Here is a 27,929-nt window from a genome sequence, read left to right on the forward strand (position 1 = left end):
AGCAGTTGGGGAAAAGCAAACCTGGCCTGGGCCTTAGGTAGGCTTGGGGCAAAGGCCAGCTGTGGACTGGGGACTGGAAGGGCCTGGCGACACCTGCCTCTCACTCTTAAAACTGCTCCTGTGGAGCGAGTTCCCAGAGAGAAAGCAGCAATAGGGAAGTACTGCTGTCCCCGCACTCCCTGGCAGGTGGGTGGCTGTGCACCCCGGAATCACGGCCACCCTAGGGACCTTGAGAGCGGGCAGCCCTGGGGAGAAGCCGTGGTCCCTGGGCCTGGGCCTCCGTGGGTCCCCAGTCCCCCGCATGTTCTACACACCGCAGGGCTGCAAATGGTGTCACCGGGAGCCGGGGTAAAGCAGCACCCAGGACAGATCCCGCTCACATCCAAGGAGCGAGCTGTCCCCAGGGGCCACCGAGAAGACCGCGTTGCCAGGCGAGCGGTTGCCGGGTGACCCGCGGGCTGTTTACCGTCGGGCAAGAGCCGAGCGCCGCCTTGCGAGCGCCTCTCCCACCATGGCCTCTCGCAGCGCGGGCACCCTGCTGACCGAGTTCAATGCCGCCTACGTGCCCCCCGGCCTCATGCCCGGGTAAGGCCGCCGCGCGCTCGGCCCCGCCGGCCCTGCACCGTCCCGCGTCCGGCTGCCCAGGCGCTGGCCTCTGTTGTCGGAACTGGGCCCTGGCGCCTCGCCTCGGGGACCCATCTGTCGCCGGCTCAGAGGCCCTTCTGGGGGGTCACGCGGTCGCAGCGAGTGGGGTCCGAGGCCGCGCGCGGAAGGGGACAGGGCTTTGTGTTTGAGTGTGTGGAGGCCCCAGGAATGGAGCAGGCTCTTCCCGCCCCCATACGGTGCGGGGTACCCTGGACTGGGGCGAGGTGTGTGCTCTTTGGCGGAAGGCGGGAAGCTGAGCTGGTGGGCGCGGGCCGGTGGCACCAGGCCCGGCCGGGGCCAGGCCGGCGGTGGGGAGCCACGTGTGTCCCCCTGCCCGGGCTCTGTGGTCAGCCCTTTCGCTGGTCTCACTCTCAGAATGTCCATGTTGAAACTTGCCCCAGCCCTGGGTTTTCAAACTCAGGGTGGCACCTGCCGTTCCTTCAAACCCGGGCGATGTCAGAGGCACGGGGCCATCCCTCCCACCCCCTCCAGTCCGCATTCCTGGCTCCTCTCTCACCTCCGGCTGCCTCCAGGGTCTCAGGTGCTCTCCTTGCTGCCATCAGCCAGCCTGGGCCTGGGGAGCAAACCGCAGGGGCAACAGCAAATCAGCAGTGAGGGACCGAAACCATGGTCTGAATCCAGCCCCCGTGGGCCGGACCCTTCTCTGGCCTGGGAGACCTCAAAAGCTACTGGGGTTCCCACCAGCCCAAGCTAACGCTCCAGGGTAATTCTTTGCTTTGCCTCAGCATGGACCTGAGAAAGATGTGCTGCGTGTTTGGGAAGTGCCAGGTGTGGTGTTAGGATGTCATGTGACATAGGCAACAGTGGGCGCCTCGTGGGCCCCCAGGCGGGCGTGGCGCAGGGGCGTAGTCAGCTCCATTTTCCCAGCATGGTTGGGGGTGTTTGCACCATCCTCTGGGTGTGGGCGGCGAGGTTTGGTTTTGTATACTGACATTTTTGGGAAGCTCCCTGCGTGCCCCGTCTTGCTGGCTCCTGGGCCATTTCCTGCCCCTGGAGCATGGCCGGGGGCTCCTGCAAACCCTGCCCCACGCGCCCCCCCCCCCCATCACACTGTCTGGAAGGGGTGGTTGCTTCTCTATCCAAGTCCCTGCGCTGTGATTGATTTAGCATTGATGCTAAGCAGCTCGTAAACAAGGCTTCACGCCTGGACTGGGCTGGGGCGAGCAGCTGAGCTGCGTCTGCAGCTCTTTCTGGATCTTTCTGGGAGGGGGTGCTTGCCTTAAAGATTCCCGGAAGCCAGGAACGAACGGAGTCTTCTTCTTTTTTTTTTTTTTTTTTAATGTTTGCTCCCTCGTTGGCAATTTTGTTAGCTTAGTGGAAGAATCCCAGATCCCCTACCACATTTGGATAATTATTATTTTTGTGTGTTTCTCTAACATTGGTCACAGGATTCTCAGCACAGCCAATCTCTCTGGCACTCAAATCGCCCCTTGTAGTGGTCTTATTCGCATGACCCAGCCCCTCCTGTCCCTGTGCGCACAGAGGCCTGGGATGGGCTCCAGCCGGGCAGGAACCAGGTCCCTGATGCCGGGGGAAAAACTCCATGTGCCCGAGTTCCGGTTGTGTGCCAGGCCCTGGAGACAACCTGTTTAAATCTTTACAACAGCCCGGATGAGGAATTAGCACTCATTCAAGGCCGGGCGGCAGGTCAGTCGCTGAGTCCAGTCTTTGTGACTTCAGCACGGCCGCCCATGCTGGTCTCATCCCAAATCCTCATTTTTCCTCTCCTGCCTTCTCCCTCATTCTGCCCGGAGGCAGAGGAGCCATTAAGAGCTGGTCTAGAGCCAGCCTGCCCGGCTCCATCGCTGCCTTACCCGGCACGCAGTCCGTGTCCTCTCCCTGGCTCCCTTGCCTGGTCTGGTCTGTGCCATGGGGATGGTGACGCCGGGCAGGTTCAAGGAGGCTGAAGTCAGTTAACATCTGCATCTGGCATGTGATAGCCATCAGCCGTCACCATTTGTTACATCCCTGCTGTGTTCAAAACCTGATTCCGGGCTCTGCAGTGAAAGAGGGTGACAGTGCTGGGCCTCGTACTGGATCCTCCAGTGCTCCATTGGGTCCCTTGCTGCTCCTGGACCATGCGCCTCCAGGGGAGCCTGGCCTGGGTAGCATCCTGCAATGGGCAGGGTGCACGTGGGTCAGAGTCTCTGGGGCTAGAAGGCTTTTCAAAGGGAGAGTCTGTGCCTTTGGCTGGCAGGTCGGGTCTGGGGGCCCCATCCTTGCCCTCTGCCTCTCTCTGTGCACCCTCTTAGGCTCTCACTCGGCCAGCAACGGTGCAAACACTCAGCCAGCCACGGTGCATCCGAGCGTGAACATGCCCAGCCTGCAGTTGCCCTGATGCCCTCAGCTGCTGGCCAATGGCTGTCACTGGGAGCATGTGTCCACCTTTGCCACTGAGCTGGGCTCCAAGGGCCTACGATCAGTGCATCCCACACTTGCCATCGTCAGTTTGTGTGTTTGTGTGTGTGTGTATGGAGTCCTACTGAGTCCTGTCCCCAGAATCCCTGCACGACAGGTGCACACAGCCAGTGGAGTGCTGGTGAATGTGTAACAACCAGCTCTCTGGAGAAGAGAAATGCCGGGATTCGTGGCATTCATCCGAGTCTGTGGAAGAGGTGCTCCTGCCTTGGCCCATTTTGAGGCAGCTGCATGGCGTTCTGAGACACAGGTCAGGCAGGGGTCACGGCAGGCCGTGCACCATGACCTAGCATCGTTGCCATTTTTATAGGTGAGCAAGCGGAAGTCATCCCAGAACGCACACAATAGCAAAATGTAGGAAAATAATTGGGAAGGGAAGAGCCTCCCCGTGGGTGCCAGGGACCCGAACTACTTGGACCATCGCTGCTGTCTCCCAGGATCTACTTTGGCAGGAAGCTGGAATTGGGAGTGCAGGCGGGTCCTGAACCGAGACACTCTGATGTCTTATCCAGCAGGTGTCTTATCCAACATAATAAGCGCTGGGCCAAACGCCCAACTTTCCACACTGGCTTGTTTAGCACCAGACTGTACAGATTCCTGAAAATTGAGCAGCTGACCGGCTTTCTTGAAGCTGCTCTGAGCCAGTGCCAGCCACCTGTGGGTAGTACACCACTGTGCGCACCTGTGGCTTCCCTAGGCCTGGGATCTCACCTGTTGGGGAAGAGGACCTGGCAGGGCTGGGGAAGGGAGGAGGATTTGGCTCTTGTGTCTCCAGACACCCTGCCATTTCGGCTCAGGCCTTGGCACTGGAGGGCAGCCCCAGGACAGGAAGGTGTGTCGGGCTTGTGTGCCCACACATCAGCACTTGTGCCTCTCCAGGAGCTTCAGTGAGCACTGGCAATCTGGCCCCAGCTGGAGATCCTGCTGAAATTGGTGGAGTTGGGGCTGGGCCTTGGGCGTTTCTAACCTTCCCAGGTGATCCTGGCTTATCTGAGAGTCCGTGTGGTCCTTTGCAATGCAGAGGCCATTGTTAAAGTGGTGGGCATGGGCTTGTGGTCTAAGCATATAAAAGAAGGGGCCCTTGACATGGGCCTTTCCCACCTTGTGCCAGTCTCTGTGGCAGCCCCTCCCCAGGCTGGGGCACAGTGGTCAGCTGCCATTCAGAGGAGCAGGTGCGACCCCTGATTTAAGCACAAAGTACAGAAGCAAAAGATGAAGTTGAAAGCTCTCCCTGGCCTGCCGCCTCCAGACCTCGCCCCTGCAGGCAGCCCCAATCTCTATTCCCCAGGAGCACGCAGGGGGCTGCAGGCACATTGGGTCTCTGCGGCAATGCCTTCTCTCCTGTGGGGGTCACAGGCCTTGCCATCCCCTCACCCCCTTCCCAGGCCCTCTGCCCCAGGGCCAGCCCCCCCACCCTATCTCTTCCCTGGAGTTCGTCGCTGAGCTATTCAAGGGACTGGGCCAGTTTGGCAATTCATGCCTCTCACACCACCTTGAGGATGTGGGGAGCCCCTAAGAACAGGGATTTGGGGGTCCCTGGAGGCCAGAAGAGAACAGGGCCCTTAGAAGCTGCCTACGGCTTAGCTCAGTTCAGCAAATACAGGGCACCTAATGGGTTGGGGAAAGATGGGTAAAACATAGGCCTCTCTCCCAGGGGGTTTGCAGTTCAGGGCTTGGCTCATCATGCGATAATAGGATAGAAACAGGTGCAGGGAGCAAGAGGCATCCGATGGAGGGGCGGGGTCCAGGGGATGAGTCCGATGGCAAAGAGGATGTTTCAAAAGGGAATGGACCTCAGAAGCTGGAGAGGAGCACGGGCGGAGAGGCGGGCCAAGAGCTTTCTGGAAGGAGGGGGTGGCAGGAGGGAGGGGAGGGGTGGATCTCTGGCAGGAACAGCCCTCACAGCAGCAAACGGCCTCTGGCACCAATGGCGATGCCGCCGGGACAGGAAGGTGGCGACAAGGCCTGGGCGGGGAGGCTCTGAGCAGCTGGCTGTTTGGGGAGCCCTGGCAGGCTTCCCCCCACCCTAGGGGAAAAGCGTCCTTGTGGGGAGGCTCAGGGAGCTGCGGGTGCACTGTGGAATGGGGACAGTAACAAGTTAATTAGTTAATCAGGCTGCCCATGGGAGCCCCGATGGCACACGGTAATTAATTTTACTGTTAGCCAGGGGCCCAGCCCGTGCTGTCGGGAGGCAGGGGAGGGATGCTCCCCGCACACACAGTGGCCCACAGCGGGCTTCACAGTGCAGCTGTGCTCAGGGCCCCAGCCCATGTGCCGTACACAGGGAGGGAGGGACGCGGGTTCAAGGAGAAGCTGTGCCAGCCGGCGGGCAGATGCCACCTCGTAAACCTGCCAGTCCTGCTCTTCCCCCCAACCGCAGACAGCCACAGGCAGGGCTACAAAAGGCTCTCCAGGGTCATGGTCAAGGCCCACAAAGGCAGATGCATTTGACCTGGCTTGCCAGGTGGGCGCGCTGGGTGCACAATAACACGAACGAGTGGCTGGGTGCACACACGTGCACACACACCCGCCTCTGTACAGAATCCGGCAGGGGTTCGGAGGCTTGCGGAGGAGCCGGGCTTCCATTCTATTGGGATGCAAATATCCTGGCATTCAGAGAAGGTGGAGAAGCAGGGAGCAGAAGAGGATCATGGCAGAGAGCTGGGGGCGGCAGAGAGAAGAATCACCAGGCCGCGTCACACACACTCCTGTAGCTGCCTTCTTCCCCGGAGCCAGCGCCCTGTGGGCGGGAGGCTTTGTGTCAGTGTGCTCTGCGCATCCCAGCCAAGCCCCCCACCCTTTTGAAGATTTATTTATTTATTTGAAAGATAGAGTTACAGACACAGAGAGGGAAAGACTGAGAGACCTTTGATCTGCTGGTTTACCCCCCCCCCACCCCCACCCCAAATGGCTGCAACAGCAGGGGCTGGGCCAGGACAGAGCCAGGAACCTGATTCCATGTGGGTCTCCCAGGTGGGTGCAGGGACCAAAGCACCTGGGCCACACTCTGCTGCTTTCCCAGGCCGTTAGCAGGGAGCTCCCTGCTAGCGGCCTGGGAAAGCTGGGACTCGAACTGGCACTCAGACCACTGAGCCACAACGTTGGCCCTAGCCAAGCCCTTCCCTTCTTCACACAGCGCTCCGGGACGCCGTGCCCTCCATGACGTCTGGACTTCTCCCTCTTTCAGTGTAGGCACTGAGCACTTGGCAGGTGCCAGGCCTGAGGGTCAAGGGGGTGGCCCAGGGTGGGGATGGGGGAGTGAGTGGAAATCCCGTACAGACTGTGCTGGCTGGGAGGGTTCACAGAGCTCCGGCTCCATGAGCTGTGTTCCTCACTGGGCCAGCAGTGGGGCAGCAGCCCAGGGCAAAGCCCCAGAGGCCTGGGCAGCAGGTGGGGACTGGCGCTAAGTGCCGTGAAAGCTGGAGTGGGTCTGTGTAGACAGCAGGCTGCAGGGGTGGAACCTTGCCTGACAGGCACCTGCTAGGAGCTCTCAGGTTGCCCATGTGAGCGAAGAGGGAGGCAGTCGCAATGGGGTGGAGGAAGCAGTGCGAAAGTCGCTGGTGTGGGAGCCCAGGACTCAGAGAGAGGCCCATGTGGAAGGCGATGGAGCTGAGAGGAAGCCAGGGCGACCGAGTCCGAGTGTCTGGCTTAGGCGGGGGTGGGGGGAGCAAGGCAGAGATATGCAGGAGGCAGAGCAGGCTGGCCTCAGGGGTGTGGAGTCGGTGGCACCCATGGCTTGCCCTGGGTGGGCTGCTGGGAGCATGGATCTGTGGCCAGGAGCGTGGTCAGGGCAGCGCTGGTGTTGGAGAGCTGTTGGAAGTGCCACACCGATGAGGCTCCCAGACCCGGCCCCGGGGCAACACAGCAGCTGGAGAATAAGCCAGGGAAGGAGCCAGACCCACCTTCCATCCCCCCTACCCCTCATTCCTGCAGAAGCTCTGCCCACCCACCCCCACCCCACTCTCCTGGCCTGTCCCAGCCTGTCCCAGCCTGGACTGTGGCCTGGCTCGGGCAGGAGCTGACCATACCCACATGGGCTCCAGGGCACTGCTTAGCGCTCAGCGGCTCCTGAGCACGCTGGACTCGAGGAGCCGGGCTGAGCTGTGCCAGTCCCCGGAGGTGCCCGCCAAGTGACCTAATGCACCTGCCTTACTGCTCAAAAAAATGGCGCGTGTCCAAAGAAGAAAGCAACAATGCACCTTGGGTCCCCAAGCGGGAATTAGCTGGATTTCACAGCCGGTGAGAGCGCCATGGCAAGCCTCTCTTTATGCTGCGTTCAGGTGAAAGACGAGATGGAGGGTGGGTGGATGCCAGGATAGGCAAAAGCGGTTTATAGACAAATGATCATACTGGGGCCTGATGGGTAAGCCGCTGGTTGGGACGCCTGCATCCTACATCGGAGCTCCCGATTCCAGCTTCCTGCTCACATGTGCCCTGCGGGGGTGGGGGGGGCAGTGGATAACGGCTCTCACCATCCACAGGGAGACCTGGATGGAGTTCCTGGCTCCTGGCTTCAGCCTGGCCCAGTCCCAGCTGTTGTACCCATCTGAGGAGTGAACCAGTGGGTGAGAACTTTATCTGCCCCCCACCAGCTCCATCTCTCTGACTCTCAAATAAATAAATAAGTTAAAATAGGATCATATTATATTTTTTATTTCAAAATGAAAAGCATAAAGTTTAATTTTAGCCGAAAGAAATGGAAGTCGAATGGAAAAATAGGTGTGTTTTAGGTAAAGGTCAGTTAATCGCAGGACATAGTAGTTTGTAAAAGGGGTCGGGGGAGGCGCGTTTCCCGTTGCGTCGTGCCTTAGCAACCTGATTTGGGTGTAGGTGCCGGGGACTGACTCTGCCTAAGGAGGTTCCCGGGCAGGCCCACCCCCATCGCCACCCCCCCCCCAATTTTGGTGCTTAAATTGCCTTCACTGTGACAGGTTTTATAACATTGACGTTCGGTTCTGCACGGGGCTTTCAGCTGGTTGCTATTCCTGGCTCTGCCTTCAGTGGCTCCGAAGCTTCCCACCCCTCCCTCACGGAGCAGTTCCACCCCGCCGGGCTGCTTCTGCTCTCAGTCCCCTCCAGGCTGGCTGGGCTCTCACCGCACTGCACATGCAAGGACAGCTGTGAAGGTGGCGTTTCCTTTCGCGCTCGGGGAGCACGGGGTTAGTACCTGGGGGACCCCTTGGCAGTGACCTGGGCTGGGCGGGCTGTCTTCCCCCAGGGTAGAGGCTGCCACCCCAAGCTTCGGGCACGGGGCCAATGCGTGGGGCCTTCACGGGAAAGGTGGTGCAGCAAGTCCGCTTGTCCTCTGCAAGGCACCACCCGGATGCTGCTCCACCTCCTCCGAGCCAGAGTGGGCGGGGCCCAGAGCTCCTTCCCGGGAGGAAGCCTCGGGATCCAGGAAGCAGCAGCTTCTGCCACCACCTGCCTTTGGCTTCTCGATTTATTGCAGATAAATTTTTAAAAAGATTTTATTTATTTATTTGAAAGGCAGAGTTTTACAGAGAGAGAGAGGGAGAGAGAGAGAGAGAGAGGTCTTCCATCCACTGGTTCACTCCCCAAATGGCCGCAATGGCTGGAGCTGTGCTGATCCCCAGCCAGGAGCCAGGAGCTTCTTCCTGGTCTCCCATGTGGGTGCAGGGGCCCAAGCACTTGGGCCATCCTCCACTGCTTTCCCAGGCCATAGCAGAGGGTTGGGTCGGAAGAGGAGCAGCCAGGACTCAAACTGGTGTCCATATGGAATGCCGGCACTGGAGGCAGCGGCTTTACCCACTACGCCACAGCGCTGGCCCCTGCAGATAAATGTTACTGTTTCACCTGGAGCACAAATGCTCTCAGAGACTCTGCTTCTCCTCCAGGTTGTGTTTCCCTCCAAACACGTCTCTTCATCATCTGGGTCATCAGCAGGGGCCCAAGGACTTGGGCCGTCTGCCGCTGCATTCCCAGATGCAACAGCAGGGAGCTGGATGGGCCGCGGAGCAGCCGGGACTGGGACTGGCGCTCCCATGGGAGATGCAGGTGGCATAACCCACTGCACCACAACGCCCGCCCCCATCCTTCACTTTGTCATGTAAATGGCCTCCTACCCACGCTCCCCATGCCAGACCCAGGACTGGGAACCAGAGGTACAAATCCGAGTAAAACGTGACCAGACTCTGCCCCCAAGATGCTCGCTGTCTAGGAGGAGAGAAAGCAAGATGGCAATGCAGAAAGAGCCGTGGCTGATGGAGAGGGCTTTCGGGTGCCTAGGGACAGGGTTCCTCAGCCCATGGGAGCTGACCGTTCTTAAACACAGTGACACTGGGCCAGTCTTGCAGGACCATTTACTATTTGGGAGGTCAAGCGCAGGGCTGCAGGTCATTGGAGTTAATGAATTTCACATCCTGATGGGAGAAGGACAGGGCAAGAGCCCAAAAAAGGAAAAGAGAGAAAGAGAGAGAGAGAGAGAGAGAGAGAGAGAGAGAGGTCTTCCATCCGCTGGTTTACTCCCAAATGGCTGCAATGGCCAAGGCCGGGCAAGGCTGAGGCCAGGAGCCAGGAGATTTTTCTGGGTCTCCAATGTGGGTGCAGGGGCCCAAGCACTTGGGCCATCCTTGGCTGCTGTCCCAGGTGCATCCGCAGGGAGCTGGATCAGAAGTGGAGCATCCAGGACTCGAACCAGCGCCCACATGGGATGTCGGTGCTACAGACGGCAGCTTAACCCAGTGTGCCACAGCGCCAGCCCACACAGTGGTTCTTCAGGCCTGGGGTGCAGGTTGGCTGATGAGGCTGGACACATGGCAACGGCCAGATCAGGGATGGCCTGGATGCCACACAGTGTTAGCCAGCGTTTCCTTGCAGTCACGAAGGCCCTAAGGCAAGCAACTTTGTAAAAAGGAAAGGCTTACTTAGCTCAGAGTCTTGCTGTCTGCGACTGGGTGACCCCATTCGCTTGGCCCCTACTGAGAGCAGTGATGGAAATGATGGAGTGAGAGCTCAGGAGGTCAAAAGGGGGCTGGGCCCCAGCTCCCCATGGTTCCGCCACCTCCCAGCAGGGCCACCCTGGGCACCAAGCCTTTACACACAGACCTTTGGGGGACACCCACATGGGTACCCAAGCCACAGCACACGCTTGGGACTTGCCTGTAGGGAGTCCGGTGTGGTGGAGGGCAGCGTGAGGGTGCTATGGCCGCGGTCGGGGTAGGAGGTGATCCTGGCTGAGCTCAGTGGAGCAGGGGGAGTGGCAGGATCGGGGACTGGATGGGTCACCCCTATCTGTGACACGGACAGCCAGGGAGGACACTCTGTGGCCATTGGGGCGGGGGGCATGGAGGGAGAGGTGTGGTGTGCAGTGGGGGGCAGCGGAGGGAGAGGTGTGGTGTGCAGTTGGGGGCAGCGGTCTGCCCCTGGGGGAGTACTCCAGGCTGGAGCAGGTGATGGTTAAGGCCAGGTGGAGACGCTGTCCCCAGGACAGGCCTCAGGGGACACCAGCACTTCAGAGATGGAGGCGAAAACCAACAGAAACAGCACGTGTGGGGGTGGGGCGTGGAATAGACGCCGAGAGCTGCGCTTCCATGAGACAGAGGCCAGCCTTGCCGGCCGCTGCTGAGAAAGGCCAGGTGTGACAGTGCCCACCAGGGACCCTGCGGGGTGGCAGGAGCTGGAGTCCCGGGGGCGCCCGATCCTCTCCCTGTTTACCGGAAGTCCGCTGCCCACGCTCTTGAGGTGTTGCTGCCCCTCCCCTTGCTTTGCCAAAACCCATCTTTGGCTCTCTGCTCTTGAGTCCCCTTTGACCAAGGGTGGTGTCATCGAGGGTCCCCTCATGGTGGGGTGAGGGGTGTCCTAAGGGTCTCGGAGCTCCAGAAGCTGGGTCAGGGCCTCCAGGTGGCCCGAGGAGCACTGTGTGAGGCTGGGGTGTGGGAGCAACACCGTGGCGTCCTCACCCCAGGCTTCGGCTGTGACCAGTCTTACTCCCGCCCGCCACATTCTGTGTTCTCTGTCTCGGGTTCTCTCTGCTCTTTAAGGCCGTCTGTGACTTCAGGCCTGGCCAAGGGGCACCCAGGCGTTCTGGCCCCTAGAGAAGTGGCCGTATGGGTGGACACCTCTGTGAGGAGGAAGGGGCCTGGAGTCCCGCCCGCTTGCATTTCCCCAAGCCCTGACCTGCTCAGGGCACCTTGGGAAGCCGGGCAAGGTCACCCCACTGCATTGTGGGATTTCGGGGCCTGTCTTGGAACTGGCCCCGGGGTCCCTCGCTGACACCCACCCCTGCTCCCTCACCACTCCTGCAGGTACCAAGGCCATGTTCCCTCTGTGGCTTTCTCCTTCGGCTCCTCCTACGGCACTGCCACCCTCAAGTACTTCCAGGACCACCGCTTCACAGCCATGCAGAAGGGCCAGGCTCTGCTCGGCCGCAGCGGCCACTTCCCCACCGTCTTCTCCTCCGACCCCACCCTGGGGCTCACGGAGCGCACACTCAGCCGGGCTCGCCGACTGCACGCGCCCACCTACACACGCTTCAACCTGGACAGCAGCCGCTCCGCCAAGCTCGCTCACTTCTATCAGGTGAGCTGCCACTGCCTGCCCCCTGCTGCCGGGAGGGGGTGCTGGCCAGGCCAGGGCCGGGGGTGGGGGTGGGGAGCTCCTGGGCCAGCACAGCCCCTGCTGCTTCCCTGATCTGGCCCCATCCCCAGGTCACCGCTCACCCCCACTGCTGGTGGAGCTGGGGAGGGGGGACCTTTTGGGATGTCCCTGTCCTCACCGTCTGCCCCATGGGTTCTCTTGAGGACCACACCCCAGTGATGTCCCTACCCCGGCGCCAGCCTGGGAGTCGCCCACCTGGATCCTGGTGGACCTGGTCTCTGCTCTGTCCCTGTCCCCCTGAGGCTGTGCCCTGATTAGGGCCAGCCCAGGCTGCGCCCAGCTGTCCCAGGGAAGAGAAGGACGGAGAGGGCCTGCTCACTCCCCTGCTGCCCTTGTCATACTCCTCGGGCTGGTGAGGCGTCCCCAACCCCTGATGGGGACACACACACACACACACACACACACCCCGCCACCGCCATAGGCCACAGGCCCTTGTCTGCCCCGGGGTGGGGTGCAGCTCCTTCTCTGATTTGTCCCTGGAAACCTGACTCTCTCCATCATCTTCTCTTGCAAACATCCCTCCAGCCTTGTTTCAAGGTCAAGGTCACATGTGTCTCCTGGTGCCAGGGCAGAGGACTTGTTGAATAAGTCAGCTTCCTGGGGGGCAGGGCAGGGTTGATGGCCTCAGGCTCTGGGGGGCTGTGGGACCATCTCCACTGGTCTGCGACAGTCTGTCCCTCCGCAGAACTCAAGTGGCCAGGAAGGAAGGAGGGGGAGGGACGGACATGGGGCAGGCTCCCCCTGCGCTGTGTGGGCCCCTCCGAGCTGGGTTTTCCTACTGAGTCTTGGCTGGCCCCTTGTCTCAGCCTGAGAAGCGAAGCTGGGACAGCAGGCGTCATTATCCCGTCAGACAGAAGAGCAGCTGAGGCTCCGCCAGGACGCCCAATGGAGCTGAAGCTGGGGGGACACCGGCTGGGGCCTTCAGTGGGGGAGGTGGATACCCCCATCCTTGCCCAGGCACAGTCGGGCACGGATCCCAGGTGCCTAAGGTCCCTGCCACCAGCAACATTTCCTCTCTCCCTGGGCCGAGCTGTAGATGGCACAGCAGCACCGGAATTACTACCGAGACAAGACGGGCACGGTGCCCCGGGTGCCCTACTTCGTGCTGCCTGTGAAGGAACAGGACCGATACCGCATCCCCACCGACCTGTGAGTGTCAGCCCGCCTTGGAGCCGTGGGGCCGCAGGACACCTGCCCCTGGGCGCCCCAACTGAGAAACGAGTTAACAGCCTTGTCCCCGGGAGCCTGCAGTGCAGAGGGTGACAGATACAGCACAGGGGCCAGGGCTCCTGAGGGGAGGTGCCAGGAACCCAAATGGGTGGAGTCAGGAAGAGCGCCCATCGTCTTTGCAGCCCTGAACCTGCAGGGGCAACCTGGCAGCTACACCAGTCCCAGCACCCAGCTGCTGCGAGCAGCAAGGAGCTGCTGCCCTCTAGTGAACGTGCTGGGTACTACAGGAGGCAGGGAGCCAGTGGCTCAGTCCCTTCCAGATGTGGAAAATGATTTTCCAGGGACAAAAATCCCGAAAGCCCAACTGTCCATCCACAATAGGAAAGCTCCTCACAGCCTACCCCTCATGCTTTTCTGTGGGAGTAGTCCTTTCGTGGAGAAGCCAGCTGTGCCCTGCTCAGCCCGGGCCCGGGAGCGGCTTCCCTGGGTACCCGTGCTCCATCCATCCAGCACTTTCCCACCTGGGGGCAGGTGTCAGGTCCGTGGACAGATCTGGGGTTCCAGCTCCACGCAGACCCCTTGCTTGCCTCGAGGGCCCAGAGCCTCATCACCATGTTATTGATGAGCAGCAATCATTCCCAAGCACTTTGATGGTTTCTCAAGAAATGGATTCCACTGCCTCTTAAAGTTCCTCCCAGCAAAACAGATGGGCCCATTTGCTAAAGAGGAAAACTGAAGCCCAGTGATGTCCTTGGGGCCTGTCCGGGCTTGGCTGTTGGAGGCAGGGTTTGGAAAGGAAGCCAAGTCTCCTCTAGGACCTTCATGGGCCATTGCCACTGCTGGGGGTGGCCAGAAGTCAGTCTGTCCCCAGAGACAGAGTGGGTCTCTCCTGGGGCAGGTCTGCTCTTGAGACCCCTCTGGCCGGAAGCTGCCCCTCATGGAGCTTTGAGGAGCCTGTGACCCTTCAACTCCATCCCTTTCCCAAATTGCAGCCTACACAGCTGGTGATGGTTTCATACACAACACAGGGAGCTAATCAGGGTGGCCCTAAGGTCACTGATGCTGTGACCTGGGGCAGGTCCCTCTCATTCTGGAGCACCATCACCATCATCACCACCATCAGCATCACCATCAGCATCTCCATCACCAATCACATTATCATCACCACCACCACCATCAACATCGTCCTCACTCTCATCCCCATCACCATCATCACCATCATCAGCATCACCATCAGCATCTCCATCACCAATCACATTATCATCACCACCACCACCATCACCATCGTCCTCACTCTCATCCCCATCACCATTATCATCACCATCACTGTCACCATCACAATCACCATCATCAATCTCACATCATCACTATTGCCATAGCCATCATCACTATCATCACTGTCACCATCACCATCATCACTGTCACCACCATCAACATCATCCTCACTCTCATCCCCAGCACCATTATTATCACCATCATCATCATCACCATCATCACCATCACCATCATCATCGCCATCAGCATCACCATCACCAATCACATCATCATTGCCAACACCATCAATATCACAACATCATCACCATTGCCATCATCATCACTGTCGCCACCATCAACATCGTCCTCACTCTCATCTCCATCACCATCATCATCAACATCACCATTGCCATCATCAATATCACATCATCACCATTATCATCATCATCATCACCACCACCATCACCACCATCACCATCGTCCTTACTCTCATCCCCATCACCATTATCACCATCACCGTCACCATCATCAATCTCACATCATTACCATCGCCATTGCCATCACCATCATCACCATCACCATCATCAATATCACATCATCACCATCATCACCACCATCACCACTGCCATCACCATTGCCATCATCACCATCATCAATATCACATCATCACCATCGCCATCATCACCATCGCCATCGCCATCGCCATCACCATCATCACCATCACCATCATCAATATCACATCATCGCCATCATCACCACCATCACCATCGCCATCACCATTGCCATCATCACCATCATCAATATCACATCATCACCATCGCCATCATCACCATCATCACCATCACTGTCACCATCATCACCACCATCACCACCGTCCTCACTCTCATCCCCATCCCCATCACCAATACCGTCATCCCCATCCCCGCCACCGCCCTCGCCATCCTCATTCCCTACAACATCTGCGGAGAACTTACTCCTTGTCCAGCGTCACGGTAAGTGCTTTCCATGCATTACCCCGCTTACCGCTCAGCACGAAGCTGAGAGTGGGACAGCAGCGCTAGCCCGTTTTTGCACACGTCCACCACTAGGGCCAGTCAGGGCCAGTCTCCATCCCAGGTCCGCCTGCCGACCAAGTCCTCCCTCTTCACTGCTGCACCATTGTGCCCAAGTCCAGGGTGATTGTCACATGCTAGACCGGTGAGCAGCCGCCAGGGGGAGCCCTGGCTGGAAAGCTGGGGTGCGGGGCTGGCTCACTGCTTAGCCCTGGCCCTGGTCCTCACCTCCAGGCCTCCTCTGAGTCCGAAGAGTAAGTGGCACCTTTTAAGAGTCTCCCCCGAGAACCTGAAGACGGCCCAGGCCTTCCCGTCGGGGAAGAGGGTCTCTCCGCAGGAGCGGCAGACGCGAGATTGCTACTTTGAGTTCAGAGCGTGAGGACAGGTGTTGACACGAGACAGCCCGGCCCTGGCCACGTCGGTTTGCTTGAAATAAAATCGTTAGCCATGACCATTCCACGTGTCTCTCCTCCGGGCCCCAGGGGCATGTGGCCATGGCAGGAGGGTGGCCCCAAGACCACCCAGCGTGGTAGTTTAAGGGCCTGTGCCAAGTTCAGCTCAAGGGATTCAAACCAAGGAAAAGCACCTGTTCCCCCAAGGTGAAGCTTCTAGAAACAAGCACTGTGGGGTTCCCAAGGCCTAGTGGTGGCTCCTTCCTGCGCCGAGACAGCCCGTCTGCTTCCGCTGGTGTCACTGAGGAAGCTCAATGAGGGCCTGTCCGGGAGCAAGGGTGACATGGCCCCAGAACACTTGCCCTGCGCGTGGGCTGAGAAGGAATCGCCACGGGAGCCCTGTGTTGGCATCACCAGGTCTGCCTGACAACCGCGAGGGAGGTCTCACGTTCCCCACGTTACTGAAAAGGACGCTGGGCCTCCCCAGCACGAAGGGAGCTGCTCACAGCTAAGGTGACATCCAGGATTGGAACCCACGTCTTTCTGACTCCCGTGCCTGGGTCTCCCGCTGCACACCCTGCCTGTGGCCCAGGCGGAGACGGTGGGGGGGGGGGGATATGACACAGCCCTTGGGATGCTGAGGGACCCTGCAGCCCCATGCTGCCTTCTGCCCAGCCCGGCGTGGACAGGCGGATGTGGCATCCAGCCCTAGGGCCATTTCTAGAAAGGCAGTGGGAGGCAGTGACCCAGGACCAAATCGCTCGTGAAGGAGTTTCAGGGCCTCCGAGGCTGGGTGTATGGGAGGGGGTGCTCACGCCAGGCTGCTGCTTGCCGCCGCTGGGGGCCCCTGGGCAAGGGGCAGGACGTGGGTGACAGCCCCTCACTGGATGGGGGCTGGGCTGGGGCCCTCGGACCAGCTGTGCCCAACATCCCCCAGCATCCAGTGCCCCCTGGATCGGAGTCAGGGGATGCCACTGTTGCTCCCAAGTGGGCTAGGGAACCATAGGAAGGTTCTAGTGACCTGAGGGCGAAAGAGCCATTCCTCTGTGGCTGGACAGTGCAGAGAAAAAACCTCGGAGCCCCTGGCAGCTGTCAGAGCCCCCCCACCCCCAACCAAGAGAGGGGTTTCTCCTGTGTCCCAGGGTCCCCGACCAGCTGGGCTCCAAAGGGTCTCTGTGGTGGCCAACTCCATTCCAGAGCTTGGCCAAAGAGCAAGACAAATAAACCCTGGGGGCTGGTCACACAGAGGCGCATCCCGAGGGCCTGGGGGTGCCGAGCATGGTGGAGATGCCGTCTGCCAGGGACGAGGACAGGGAAGCTGGGCGCCAGCTGGAATGACCGCTATGTGCGCCTGCATCTCTGGGGTGGGAGGGTGGATACTTTCCCAGGGAACCTCGACCCAGCTGGCCAGGCCCCCCGCTCTGACACAGGCTGAGCCCCGAACCCTGCCCTCTGTAAGAGCGCCTGCCCGGCTCGCTCGGCAGCAGCGGCACGCCCCACTCCTGGCACCAGCAGCTCGAACCCAGGCACACAGCACAGGGCTAAGGAAAACACTTGTCTTTGGCTTTGTTTAATAAACAATACTCAAGGCCGGGAGGGGGGTGGAGAGGCACAGAGCCACCCTTCACGTCCAGTGCCCTCGTGCCCCTGCGGCGTCCCTCGGGGCTGCCAGCCGGATCAGCATCCCCAGAAGTGGATCCGGAAGGAGCTGCAAGGAGGAACGCTGGGAGCCGCCGGGAGCCTGCAGTGCCAAGCCCTGTAGGCCTGGGCCTGGGCCCAGCTCTTGCGGCCGGTTCTCAGCCAGCCCCAGGCCCTCCCTCAGCCTCTCTCAGCATCACCGGGATGCAAAGGGCTCCGCGGGCCCTGGCAGTGTGGGAGCCAATGGTGGGAAGTGGGAGAGAGTCACAGAGGACTCCAAGAGGGACGGGATTCCAGCTCTGAGTCTGTGCTGGGAGAAGAGGGAGCACCTTTGGGAGGGGGCGGTCCCTCCTGTGCAGCCACGCCAGGGATGGGGGTGAGAGCCCCCCAGAGGGGCGGATGTCTGAGCCCGGCCAGTCGGGCTCTCTCTGGGAGTCAGCGCTCGGGAGTCGCTGAAGGTCATTCAGAACCCAGGAGACCCGCAGGTGGTGTGGCCAAGATGGCTGGGGCGGGAAGCCAAGTACTGGGCAGCCGGGGTGAGAGGCATCCTGTCCCCCTGCTGTCTGGGGCGGGCTCTGTGGCTTTGTTAAACCATCCCGAGTGGGCGCTTGCGTGCTTTCCAGATCACCTAGACCGTGGCGCCTGGACAGAACAGCACGCAGAAGACACAGGCCGACAAGGCCAGGTCCCCATAGGTAGCCTGTCGAGAGGGCCACATGGCCACATGTTCCCAGTGTACCTCCTGGAACCCAGGAGGGGCGGGGCTGCCAGTCACCCTGGGGGCGTGGCCAAGAAGACCACGCGGCCCCTTCTGCTGGGATAGGACTGGCTGCTCTTCCTCCCATGAGCTCCAACTCCGCTGTGGGGGTGGGGGACAGGTAGGACCACTGCAGGAAAGGTAGTGGCCCAGGCCCCCCCTCTGCCTTTGAATCCGCTAGGGCTCCCCAATTTCTTAGAGGCTCCAGTTTCACGGATGCCGAAGGAGTCTGCCGAGTACCCCAGTAACTCACTACGCCCTTGGGAAGACTGAGACGTCCCGCTGGCTGATGGGTAACCAGGGCGCCCTTCCTGCCCCACCCCCACCCCTAAGCAGAACACCTTACTTCATGAAGTCTGGAGACTTGGCCATGGCGTGCTCGAACTCGGAGAAGGACAGCATGTTGTCATTGTCCAGATCAGACTCCGTCAGAACCTGGGGGCAGCGAGACCTGGGGCAGCCTGGTAGCAGGTGGTGGGGAGGGGTCGCAGGGCTGGGGGAGGGGGTGGGGTGCCACAAACCGCCTGCCCGGATCTCTGCCACGTGGGCCCCCCCCCCCAGTTGTGCTCTGAGGTCTGGGCCTGTGGGGCTGACCCTTGCTTCTGGAGGATTCTCCTCGGTGCCACTGTGCATGCCCGGCCCTGAGAGCAGAGATGTCCAGCTGTCCAGGCGGGGCCCCCGTCAACACCGCGCATGGCTGTGCCTCCCCCGAGTCCCCACCCAGACCAGGCTCCCATGGTCCGAGGACAAAGGGACACGTGCCCTGACGGCTTACAGGTGGTGTCCCTGGGCCAGGCTGGGCTAATGGTGCACCCACTCCACCCTACCCCACCCCACACCGAGCTGCTGCGGGCACAGCCAGCAGCAGTGAGGGCCTGGCAGGGGGAGGCCCTCTGTCTGGGGGCCCTGGAAGGTTCTTATCGGAAGGACAGAGATTTGAGAGGGGTTCTCTCCCTCCATGTGCCTGTTTCTTGGGGGCACCTTACCCCCTCCCCCAAGGCATGTGTGCACAAGGGCCTGTGCTTGCCGGAGGGCTCCTGCCTCCGGGCCTTTGCACGGTACACACGTGGTGCGTGAGGTCGGTCAGCAGGTCCTCGGACACGTCGGCGCTGTTGAGCAGGCGCAGCACGATCCTCTGCAGGTCCTCCTCGTCGATGAAGCCGTTCTCGTTGAAATCTGCAGAGAGCGGTCAGGGCTGCTTGGAAGGGACTTGGAAGTGGCCTGGAAGAGTCCCGGGGGGCCCATGGCCCAGGCTTCCCAGAGGCCCCTGCAGGGCTCACCTGTCCCAGGTGCAGCTAGAACCTGGGACTCAGGGCACACAGGCCTGAAGGGATGGGGCATGGCAATACCAGGGCCAGCCGCAGGCAACCTTGACCATGAGCAATACCTGAGCCGTGCCACGTAGTTTATGTCCTTGAAGCTTCTGGTCAACCTTTGATTAGTTTTAATTTTATCAAAAAGAACCCAAGGCACAGCAGTGGGCTGTGGTGTGGCCGCCTTGCCGGGAGGCATAAAAACAGGAATTCCAGCCCAGCCACCCGGACCCCTGAGCCCCACGGAAATCTCCATCTCAGAGCTGGGAAGCCAGGCTGCCAGGGAGGAGCCGGGCAGGTTGGGGAGCCAGAAGCCCCGGGTGCCAGTCCCTGCTGCTGGTGCCAGTCCTCGTGTGGTAGCTGCGTGACCTGAGCGTGTGCCCGCCTCCTCCGTGGGGTGGGGACAGTGGCCCTTGCTCAGGGGTGGGCTCCAAGGACTCTGGCTGGGCCCTCAAAGGGGCAGGGGACAAGAAGAAATACTGCCTCTAACCCCGGGAGGTAAGAAGGGGCCTCATCTTCCTGCCCCACACCCACAGGTACCCAGGGTGCCAGGGGAAGGGTGGGGGCGAAGGGAGCCTCCAGATCGTGGTGGGGGAGGGGGACACAGCTTCACCCCTGCCAGCCCCACAGAGGAGCTGCATAGAGGGGTTGGCAGCAGGGGCACGGGGCAGGGGGCGGGGGAGTGGGTGGCAGGAGGCAGGCAGGGCCACCTGTATCAGAGGCTGCAGGGGCTGGGGAGGGAGCCGCCCCCGGCTGACCGCCCTTGCCCACTGAGTGTGTCCAGGAGGTTTTGCCCTTCCACCTGTAGCCACAGTGCAGGCGCCCCTCATTTCCAGGGCCAAGCTCAGGTCCCAGCTCTGCCACCAAGCCCAGGAACTTCCTCCTGACCCTGGTCAGACCAAGGGTCTCTGCCTTCAAGCCAGAAAACCTGGCCATTGCATATCCCTGAATACTGGGCTGCCAGGGCCCCCCGACCCCTGAGCCCGCAGACACATTGTGGTCCAGACAATGTCAGCAAAGGCCCCTCTCGCCTAGAGCACTCCCACCCCCGACCGGCGGTGCCCCCCGTCCCTCTGCAGCCTCTCAGAATTCCCCTGGAATGAACCATGTCCTCAGGTGGGGGCCATCGCAGGGCCAGGCTTCCAGGGAGGAGCTGTAGCCAGCTGGTTCCTGCCCCAGGAGCCCCAACCTGCTTGGCTCCTGGAAGGGAGGAGTGGGCATCCCCTGGGAGCCATCCAGGGCTCCGAGAGATTCCAGATGGATGAGTTCATGTATGGCTGGGTTTGGGAGTGCCAATGAGGAAGACTTCTTGGAGGAGGAGGCTTTGGGAAGCCCCTAAAGAGCCTGGGCCTGCAGAGGTGGTGCCTGGAGGAGCTCCCTGGTCACTCAGATTGGCGGCAGAGCAGGAAGCACACTGGGTGCTCGGTGGGACCCCTCAGCCTGTGAGGGGCGCAGGGCTTGGGGAGAGGGTCTCGGAGGGGTAAGTCAGTTACATCTGGAGGGTGGGCTGGGCTGTGCAGGGCCTCAGATGAAAGGTGGGGGCAGTGGTCCTGATGTCCCCGCCCCATCCCCTAGCCCCGACCCCGTAGACACCCAGGTGGGCCGGGCGGTCGTCTGAGTGCCCGGTATCTCAGGCACTCAATTCTCACAGCGCACGCCCAGAAGCTGAGGCACCGAGAGACGAAAGCACCGTGCCTGGAGCCGGAGCTGTGGCGTGGCGGCCCCTGGCAGCAAAAGGGCTAGAGAAAGGAGCACACGGCTTCCAGCCATCTCGGGCGCTCTCTGGCCTGAGCCGTTTTGGCTTGGAGCTCCTGCCATTGGCCACCAATGAATCCTAATTCACCACCGAGCCTCAGTTTTCCTCGTCTGTAACTAGGGAGTAGCTGGGGCAAAGTTTACGTAGCAAAATGCATGGCTGTTGCGGGCTTGAGGCTGGAGGCAAGAAGACACATAGTAGCAAGAGCAGACTGGCAATGCTGCATCACCTGATGCTCCTTACACACTAGCAACGCCAACCTTAGGGACCGCGTCACAGCCCACCCTGGAGCCAGAGCCACCTTAGGCTATTAGGGAAACTGAGGCATAGAATTTGCTGGCCTCGCAGGGTCCCGCAATGGGAGAGCCACAACTCGTCTCTGTTTCCCAAGGCAAGATGTGGGTGTGGAAGGCACACTTGGCTCCCTTGTTGTCTGTGCTGGGGAAGGAGGGCCGTGGGCAGCGGGCAGTGCAGTGACACCGCCCTGCCAGGGACAAGCTGCACAGCCTCTCTGGGAGACCCCACAGTGTCCCCGGGCGTCCTGCTGGCCCCGCTCCCATCTGCAGAGACTGCATGGCTCCCGTCCCAAGTCATCGGGAAGAAGGCTTGCTGGAGTGAAATGCCCCTCCCGTGGGGATGCAAGGGCAGAGGGGTGGGGGGGTGGGGGCTAGAGAGCTGTGGGAGTCAGGGCCCAGCCCTCAGTTGCCCCCAAAGGCTCTGTCATCCTCTCAACATCTCTGTCCTTCCTCCTGGCTCTCCTCCCTGGCCTCTCCCAACGCCAGTTTCCCTAAAGGCTGTGTCAGGCCTTGGGAAGGCATGGGATCACCTGCCAATGGGGAATTCATCGCTGGGGAGGGGGCTGTGCTGGGGGTGGGTCTCTGGCAGATAGAAAGTCTCCCCCGCCCCCAAGGTACAGAGAGCGGCAAGAGTGACCCCACGACAGAGCCCGTTCCAAGGAGGCGTGGCTGGTTTTGCCGGATCCCTGGCCAGCAGCTACTCTCCCCGTCGTCCTTACCAGCAAGGCTGTGGGTCCTACTGAGGAGGGCACCACGCTCAGCTTAAAGCTCACAGCTCTCCAGCCTCCTTTGCAGCTCTGGATGGCCATGGACGTGGCTCTGGCCAATAAACTATAAGCCAAATCACTGGGTAGGGCTTCCTGTGACAGGAGAGTGACTTGGCTGTGCCTTTGGTTGTCCCTTTCATGACCATGAGGACAAAGGTCCATACTGTTGGCAGGTTTGGAGGCTCAGAGGTAGCTGGGTGGGGCCCACTTCCCGGAGCCATGGCCCCAGCTCCGGCCTGCCTGGCTCCTCTCTTTTCCACCATGGGCGCTAACCCAGACCTGAGCACAACCCTGGCTGATGTGGTGCCTTACACCAGCGGCTCTTGAACTTGGGAAAAGCCCACCAACCACGCTGTGCCCAGTGCCCATCTACCCAGTCTCAAGCTGGGACCCAAGCATCTATGGTTCCAATGTGCTGTTGAGTGTGGGCACCAGTGGGTTAGGACAGAGCTCTTTAAATTCCAAGAGTAGAGGAATCTCCCGGGGATCCGCTACAAGGCAGGTCTGACTCAGTAGGTGTGGCGAGGCACCGCGTTTCCAGTAAGCTTCCTGGCAGCGCCGATGCTGTGGGTCTGCGGGGCCCACAGGGGTAGGGCACTGAGTTAGGTCTTTGGACCGGTGCCGAGGATGGCACCACGGCCACTGCCACGGCCACCTTCCCCTCCTCCTCCGTCTCCCTTCCCTTTCGGCCTCTTCCTTCACGGTGGACCACGCCCACCTGGGTTTATGGACAGCTGCCACGTGCAGACGGCGCCCAGGGTCTCCCGTGTCCACAGCGGATCTTGTGGGCAGCTCTGTAAGCAGCGAGCCTTCGGAGCCGGAAGAGAACCCAGCGTTGCCGGGGGCCATCCGGGTGAGCCGTGGGGTTGACGACCCCCTGGGCACCCGTCTGCCCTGCTGATTTGCGTGAGGGCTCTAAGCTTTTTGTTCCCCTGCTCCAGGGGGCCTGAAAAGGGCCGGGGGGGGGGGGTCCACGATGGGTGTCCGCTCCCACACCTGAGCACCTCAGGCTGACCTCTGGGGACGAAGGGCGCCTTTTCTGTTATGGAGCCAAACATGATTTAGCTCCTGTGCCTTAAGCTGAAAGAACCTGCTGCTCATCCGACTTCCTGCAGGCTTGGCTGTTTTTATTTGTTTGGCTCTGGAAACCATGGAAAGTCAGCGAAGGCAGACATCATTTGGGACATCTGCCCAGCCTACACTTTGCTATCCCTGGGAAGTGTCCCCATCCCCCTGTGGCCGCCGCTGGAGCCGTTTGTTTATGTGACCCTGCTGCTTCTGGCTGCAGCTGGCTGGGCAAGGCTGGTCGCCCAACCCAGGGGCGGCGAGATCATCGGCGTGGCTGAGCCAACCTGCTTTTCCTGAGAAAAGGGACAGGTTGGGAGAAGCAGAGACGCCCATGTCGGCCAGAGTGAAGCCCCCAGGCCGAGTCGGGGGCTGCGGCACAGAGGCATAGAGATCAGATCTGCAGCGAGAGAAGGTTCACAAAGAGAAGCAGAGGTGAGAGACACAGCCACAGAGAGACGGGAGCCCCTCGCTTCTGACCCCCTCCCAGCTGCCCCCTGGGTGCTCTGGGGACATGTTCCGCCTCCCCCCACCATGAGTCCCTCGCTGCTTGTGATGGACAAACTATGGCCCCCTCCCCTGCATTCTGCACCTCTTGATGTTCATTTTCCAAAAGCCCAAGACAGCCAGGGCTGGACCAAGCCAAAGCCAGGACCATGGAACTCCATCTGGGTCTCCCACGTGGGTGGCAGGGACCCAAGTACTTGAGCCATCAGCACTGCCTTCCAGGGTGTACGCACCAGGAGGCTGAACTGGAAGCGGAGGAGCCTGGATTCGAACCCGGCACTCTGACATGGGATACAGGAGCCCCAGGCAGCGATGTGACCACTTCACCAAGCACGGCTTCACCCCACTCCCCTTCAGTTGTGGGTAGGACAGTGACTTGCTTCCAACCAATAGAATTTGACAGTGCGATGGGCTGTCATTTCCCTCATCATGTTACGTTGTATCAGACTCCATCTTGCCAACACAGGGGCTCAGGTGATGCTGTCCTTAGCTGTCTTGGAAGAAGCAAATGGCCGAGTTGGGAGGTCCCTGTGGCGAGCAGCTGAGGTCACCCTCCAGCCTCCGTGTAGCAAGCAGTCAGGGCCCTCAGCTCTGCAGACACAGGGCATTGAATGCTGCCGTCAACCTGAGTGAGCTCATTGAGTCGAGTCTTCCCCAGTCAAGCGCTCCACCTGGCTACAACCTTGACTGCAGCCTTGAGAGCCTAAGAGGTAGAGCCAGCCAAGCCGCCTCGGGATTCCTAACCTCCTGCAACTGGGAGATTATAACGTGCGTCATCCAAAGCCTCTAAGCTTGCAGGAATTTATCGCATGCACACGGATGGAAAACTCCTCCTGATGCAGCTGCCTTTACACAGGTGAGCTGCCGAGCCTGGCAGCCCAAAGACAACACAAACACGGAGCCCTGGCCAGCATTCTCCCAGAAGAGCTGCCCTGGCCAGGAGAGACAGACAGGAGCTTGAGCCAGCACGGCCGTCACCCGGAGTGGGAGGGGCTGGCTGCCGATGGCTGTTACTTCCCAGAAACACTTGCGGGCAAGGAAGAAGAGAGGTGTTGCTGATGGGTGCAGACGGCCAAACCAACAGAATTCTGTGTACGTGAGGCCCTGCGTGCTTGAAGTTCATTGTCAAGTTGTGCCTTCCATCAAGTTCAGGACACGTGGGCTGTTCTTTCTGCAAGTCTTTTCCACCCCATGCATCCTCTGCTTTCCTTCTGAGACTCCAAGTGAACGTATGTTAGACCTCTCTTGTCCTTTGTGTCCCTGATCCTGCTCTTGAGCTCTGTCAATGTTCATTCTCTCTGTTATTCAGATGGCATGATTTTCATGGATCCGTCTTCAAGTTTACTGTCTCTTTCCTCCGTTGTCTTGGTTCTCTCTCTGTGAATTTCTCAGACGTTTGTTTCACTTTTCAGTTCTGTATTTTGAGCTTGAGTCTCTCCACTTCTCTGCTGAGCCTTCCTATTTTTTCATTCATTATGAGCATATTTTCCCTCACATCATTGGGAATGGTTTTGTGGTGGTTGATTGTATGTGTTAATGCTAGGTGTCAAGGGTTAAGGGATGTCCAGACAACTGGAAAAACATTAGTCCTGAGTGTGTTTGTGACCTTTCTTTCCAAGGAGAACAGCACCTGACTCAGTAGTCTGGGTAAAAAAGGCCACATCACCAGTGTGGGTGGACAGCACCGGGTGCTCGCAGGCCCAGCAGCAGGAAGAGGAGAGGCAGGGAGCGCTCACCGTCTCCGAGCTGAGTCATCTGTGCCCTCCTGTCCTTGGCCAGCAGCGCTCCTGCTTCTTAAATCTCCCTCTCTCTCTCCCTCTCTCTCTCATCTCCCCTCCCCCCAACTGCTTCCGTTTCCCTGGGAAACCTGGCTAATATAGCTTAGAATAGTGATTTTTAAACCTTATCACAATTCCAACATCCGGGTCATGTCAGCGTCGTCGGTCTTTACTCTTGAGAATGCGTCTCCTTTAAGAGAAAGCGCTGGCAGCTGGAGTGGTCCTGGACAGCAGCTTGGACGTCCAGATGTTTTGCTGTGGAGACTCTGTACTCTGTTATAGTCCTCCAAAGGGGCTGAATTCTGGGTTTTGGCAGGGTTTTGGCAAGGTCCCTGTCACCTGGGGGCTTTGTTGAAATGTGGCGGCAGCTCTAATCTCAGGTCAGCTCTTTAATCCTTAAGTGGGCTTCTGTATATGTGGTTCAAAGGTTGGAGAGTGACGGGGCACATTGTACACTCAGAACAGGGCTCCCCTTCTTGGGCCTCCTTCCACGCCCTCCCCCCGCCCCACTCTGCTCGGCAGGGGCCGTGGCTGCCCCAGGCTCTCTGGTTCAGGGGCCGTGGCTGCCCCAGGCTCTCTGGCTCAGGTCAGAAGGGTTTGAAATTTAGCAGCCTGCAGGATGCACTCACCGAAGCCCACCTTCAGGTTAAAAAAAAAAGTTAAAAAATAAAAAGGGTGGTGATCTGGAGAACCCATTCAGTTCCATTTCTTCCCCCCAAGTGTCAAATCTTTCTAGAATCTACCTTGTTTGGGTAGCTGTCCAGAACTATCTGCTAGTTGATTTTAACATTTTTAAAAAAGATTTATTTTTATTTATTTGAAATACAGGGTTACAGAGAGAGAGAGAGAGAGAGAGAGAGAGAGAGAGAGAGAAGTCTTTCATTTGCTGGTTCACTCCCCAAATGGCCACAATGGCTGGAGCTGAGCCAGGCTGAAGCCAGAAGCCAGGAGCTTCCTCCTGGTCTCCCATGCAGGTGCAGGGCCCAAGGACTTGGGCCATCCTCCACTGCTTTCCCAGGTCATAGCAGAGAGCTGGATCGGAAGTGGAGCAGCCCACATGGGATGCTGGTGTCGCAGGAGGCAGCTTAACCCATTACACCGTGATGCCGGCCCCCAATTTTAACGTTTTGCTTGGAGTTCATGGCTGCTATCTATGGAGGGACAGTGTGACAGGAGCTGACTCAGCCATTCTCGGGAGGAAACCATGATTCATTCTTATTGGATGCTGGGCAGGAGGACACACGTGACAGAAAATGGAGAAAGAGTTGAGTCCACCTGGCTTAAAACAGCCCCCTCCTGCATTCTACCCAAGTCCCCTTGGGGGAGGCAGAAGCAAGATGGGGCCCACCAGGGAGCAGGCAGGAAAGGACCATGAGACAGTGAACACTCAATCCCTTGGGGCCAAGGAGCCACCACCTTGCACCAAAGCCTGGTCAGTTTCCTGACTTCCTGTGGAATCCTGTCCCGCAAGCCAGCCAGGCTGAGGGCGCATTTTCCTGGTGACGAGTGGCACTGTTTGTAGAGCCTGTGACCGCCAGGGACACAATCAGAGCCCCTCCCCCCCATGTCAACGGACCTCTCTGCGCCCTTCACTCAACGATGAGAAAATCGAGCCCCTGGAAAGTGAAATGAAATGTCCCACGGGGCTCAGCCACTTAGCTGGCCTCTGCGTTGGAATTTCTTAACCCCTCATCCAACGATCCTTCCGCCATAGAAGCCAAACTCCTCAGCCCCGATGTGCAGTCTGTCTGTCTCTCCTGCCCACACGCGACTCCCCAAGAGCGGCACCAAGGACTCCACTGGTCTCTGACACACGCAGGGAGAGCACCTGTCCGCTGCCGCTATAGTTCTCCATCCTTTTTATTCTGCGCACTTGAGAGTTGCAAAGACTCAGGTAACCCCCACCCCCACCCCCGTTAACAGCATCCCAAGGCACCGATGTGTGCAGAGACCTGCCCCTCCTCTGGGGCACCGCCCCCCGGCACGCCCCCAGTGCCTACTCGTCCTCTGGTCCGGGGCACCGCCCCTGGCACCGCCCCCCGGCACGCCCCCAGCGCCTACTCGTCCTCTGGTCTGGGGCACCACCCCTGGCACCGCCCCCCGCCACGCCCCCAGCGCCTACCGTAGATGCGGAACGCGTACTCTATCTTCAGGCTGGGGCAGGCCTGCTCGCTGAACACCGACGCCAGGCCCAGCACGTCCTCGAAGGAGAACACGCCGTTGCGGGAGAACACCCTGCAGATGCGGTCTCGGAAGGGGTTGACCTGTGGGGGCGGGGAGAGGGCCTTCAGGGCCGGGTCCGCGCCTCCCTGGGCCCCGGCCCCGGCCCCGCCACAGGTGCTGCGTCCCGGGTTAGAGGAAACAGCCACAGCCTAAGTATTGGAGCAGACGCGGCTTCGAGGAGCCAGGACCCTGGGCACGCAGGTCCAGGGGCCAGAGGCCGGGCTTGGCGTCCCTCTTCCAGATACCGTGGCTGCCAAGCCT

General features: G+C 59.9%; 2 protein-coding genes across 2 annotated transcripts in view; one reads left to right on the forward strand and one right to left on the reverse strand.

Annotated features, from left to right (window-relative positions):
* The first annotated feature begins 511 nt into the window (after positions 1–511).
* Positions 512–15,555, forward strand: CIMIP2C (ciliary microtubule inner protein 2C). The gene is made up of 4 exons (XM_062210157.1): positions 512–585; positions 11,349–11,622; positions 12,737–12,849; positions 15,411–15,555. The coding sequence occupies exons 1-4, from the start codon at positions 512–514 to the stop codon at positions 15,553–15,555; spliced, it is 606 nt and encodes a 201-aa protein (XP_062066141.1).
* Positions 15,556–17,245: 1,690 nt separating this feature from the next.
* CIB4 (calcium and integrin binding family member 4) overlaps positions 17,246–27,929 on the reverse strand; it is a 52,718-nt gene continuing 42,034 nt past the window's right edge. Inside the window, exons 4-7 of the mRNA XM_062210158.1 lie at positions 27,568–27,709; positions 19,030–19,139; positions 18,310–18,398; positions 17,246–17,276 (exon numbers count right to left, since the gene is read on the reverse strand). Of these exons, the coding sequence (XP_062066142.1) occupies positions 17,246–17,276; positions 18,310–18,398; positions 19,030–19,139; positions 27,568–27,709 (372 nt within the window). The remainder of the gene's footprint in view (positions 17,277–18,309; positions 18,399–19,029; positions 19,140–27,567; positions 27,710–27,929) is intronic.

Source organism: Lepus europaeus, chromosome 13 (genome assembly GCF_033115175.1).
Source record: "Lepus europaeus isolate LE1 chromosome 13, mLepTim1.pri, whole genome shotgun sequence".
Classification (NCBI taxonomy): Eukaryota; Metazoa; Chordata; class Mammalia; order Lagomorpha; family Leporidae; genus Lepus; species Lepus europaeus.

Coding starts and splice junctions, on each gene's coding strand:
- CIMIP2C (XM_062210157.1), top strand. CDS start 512: ATGGCCTCTCGCAGCGCGGGCACCCTGCTGACCGAGTTCAATGCCGCC. Junction 11,623..12,736: donor AGCTCGCTCACTTCTATCAG/GTGAGCTGCCAC, acceptor GCCGAGCTGTAG/ATGGCACAGCAGCACCGGAA. Junction 12,850..15,410: donor TACCGCATCCCCACCGACCT/GTGAGTGTCAGC, acceptor CCTCACCTCCAG/GCCTCCTCTGAGTCCGAAGA.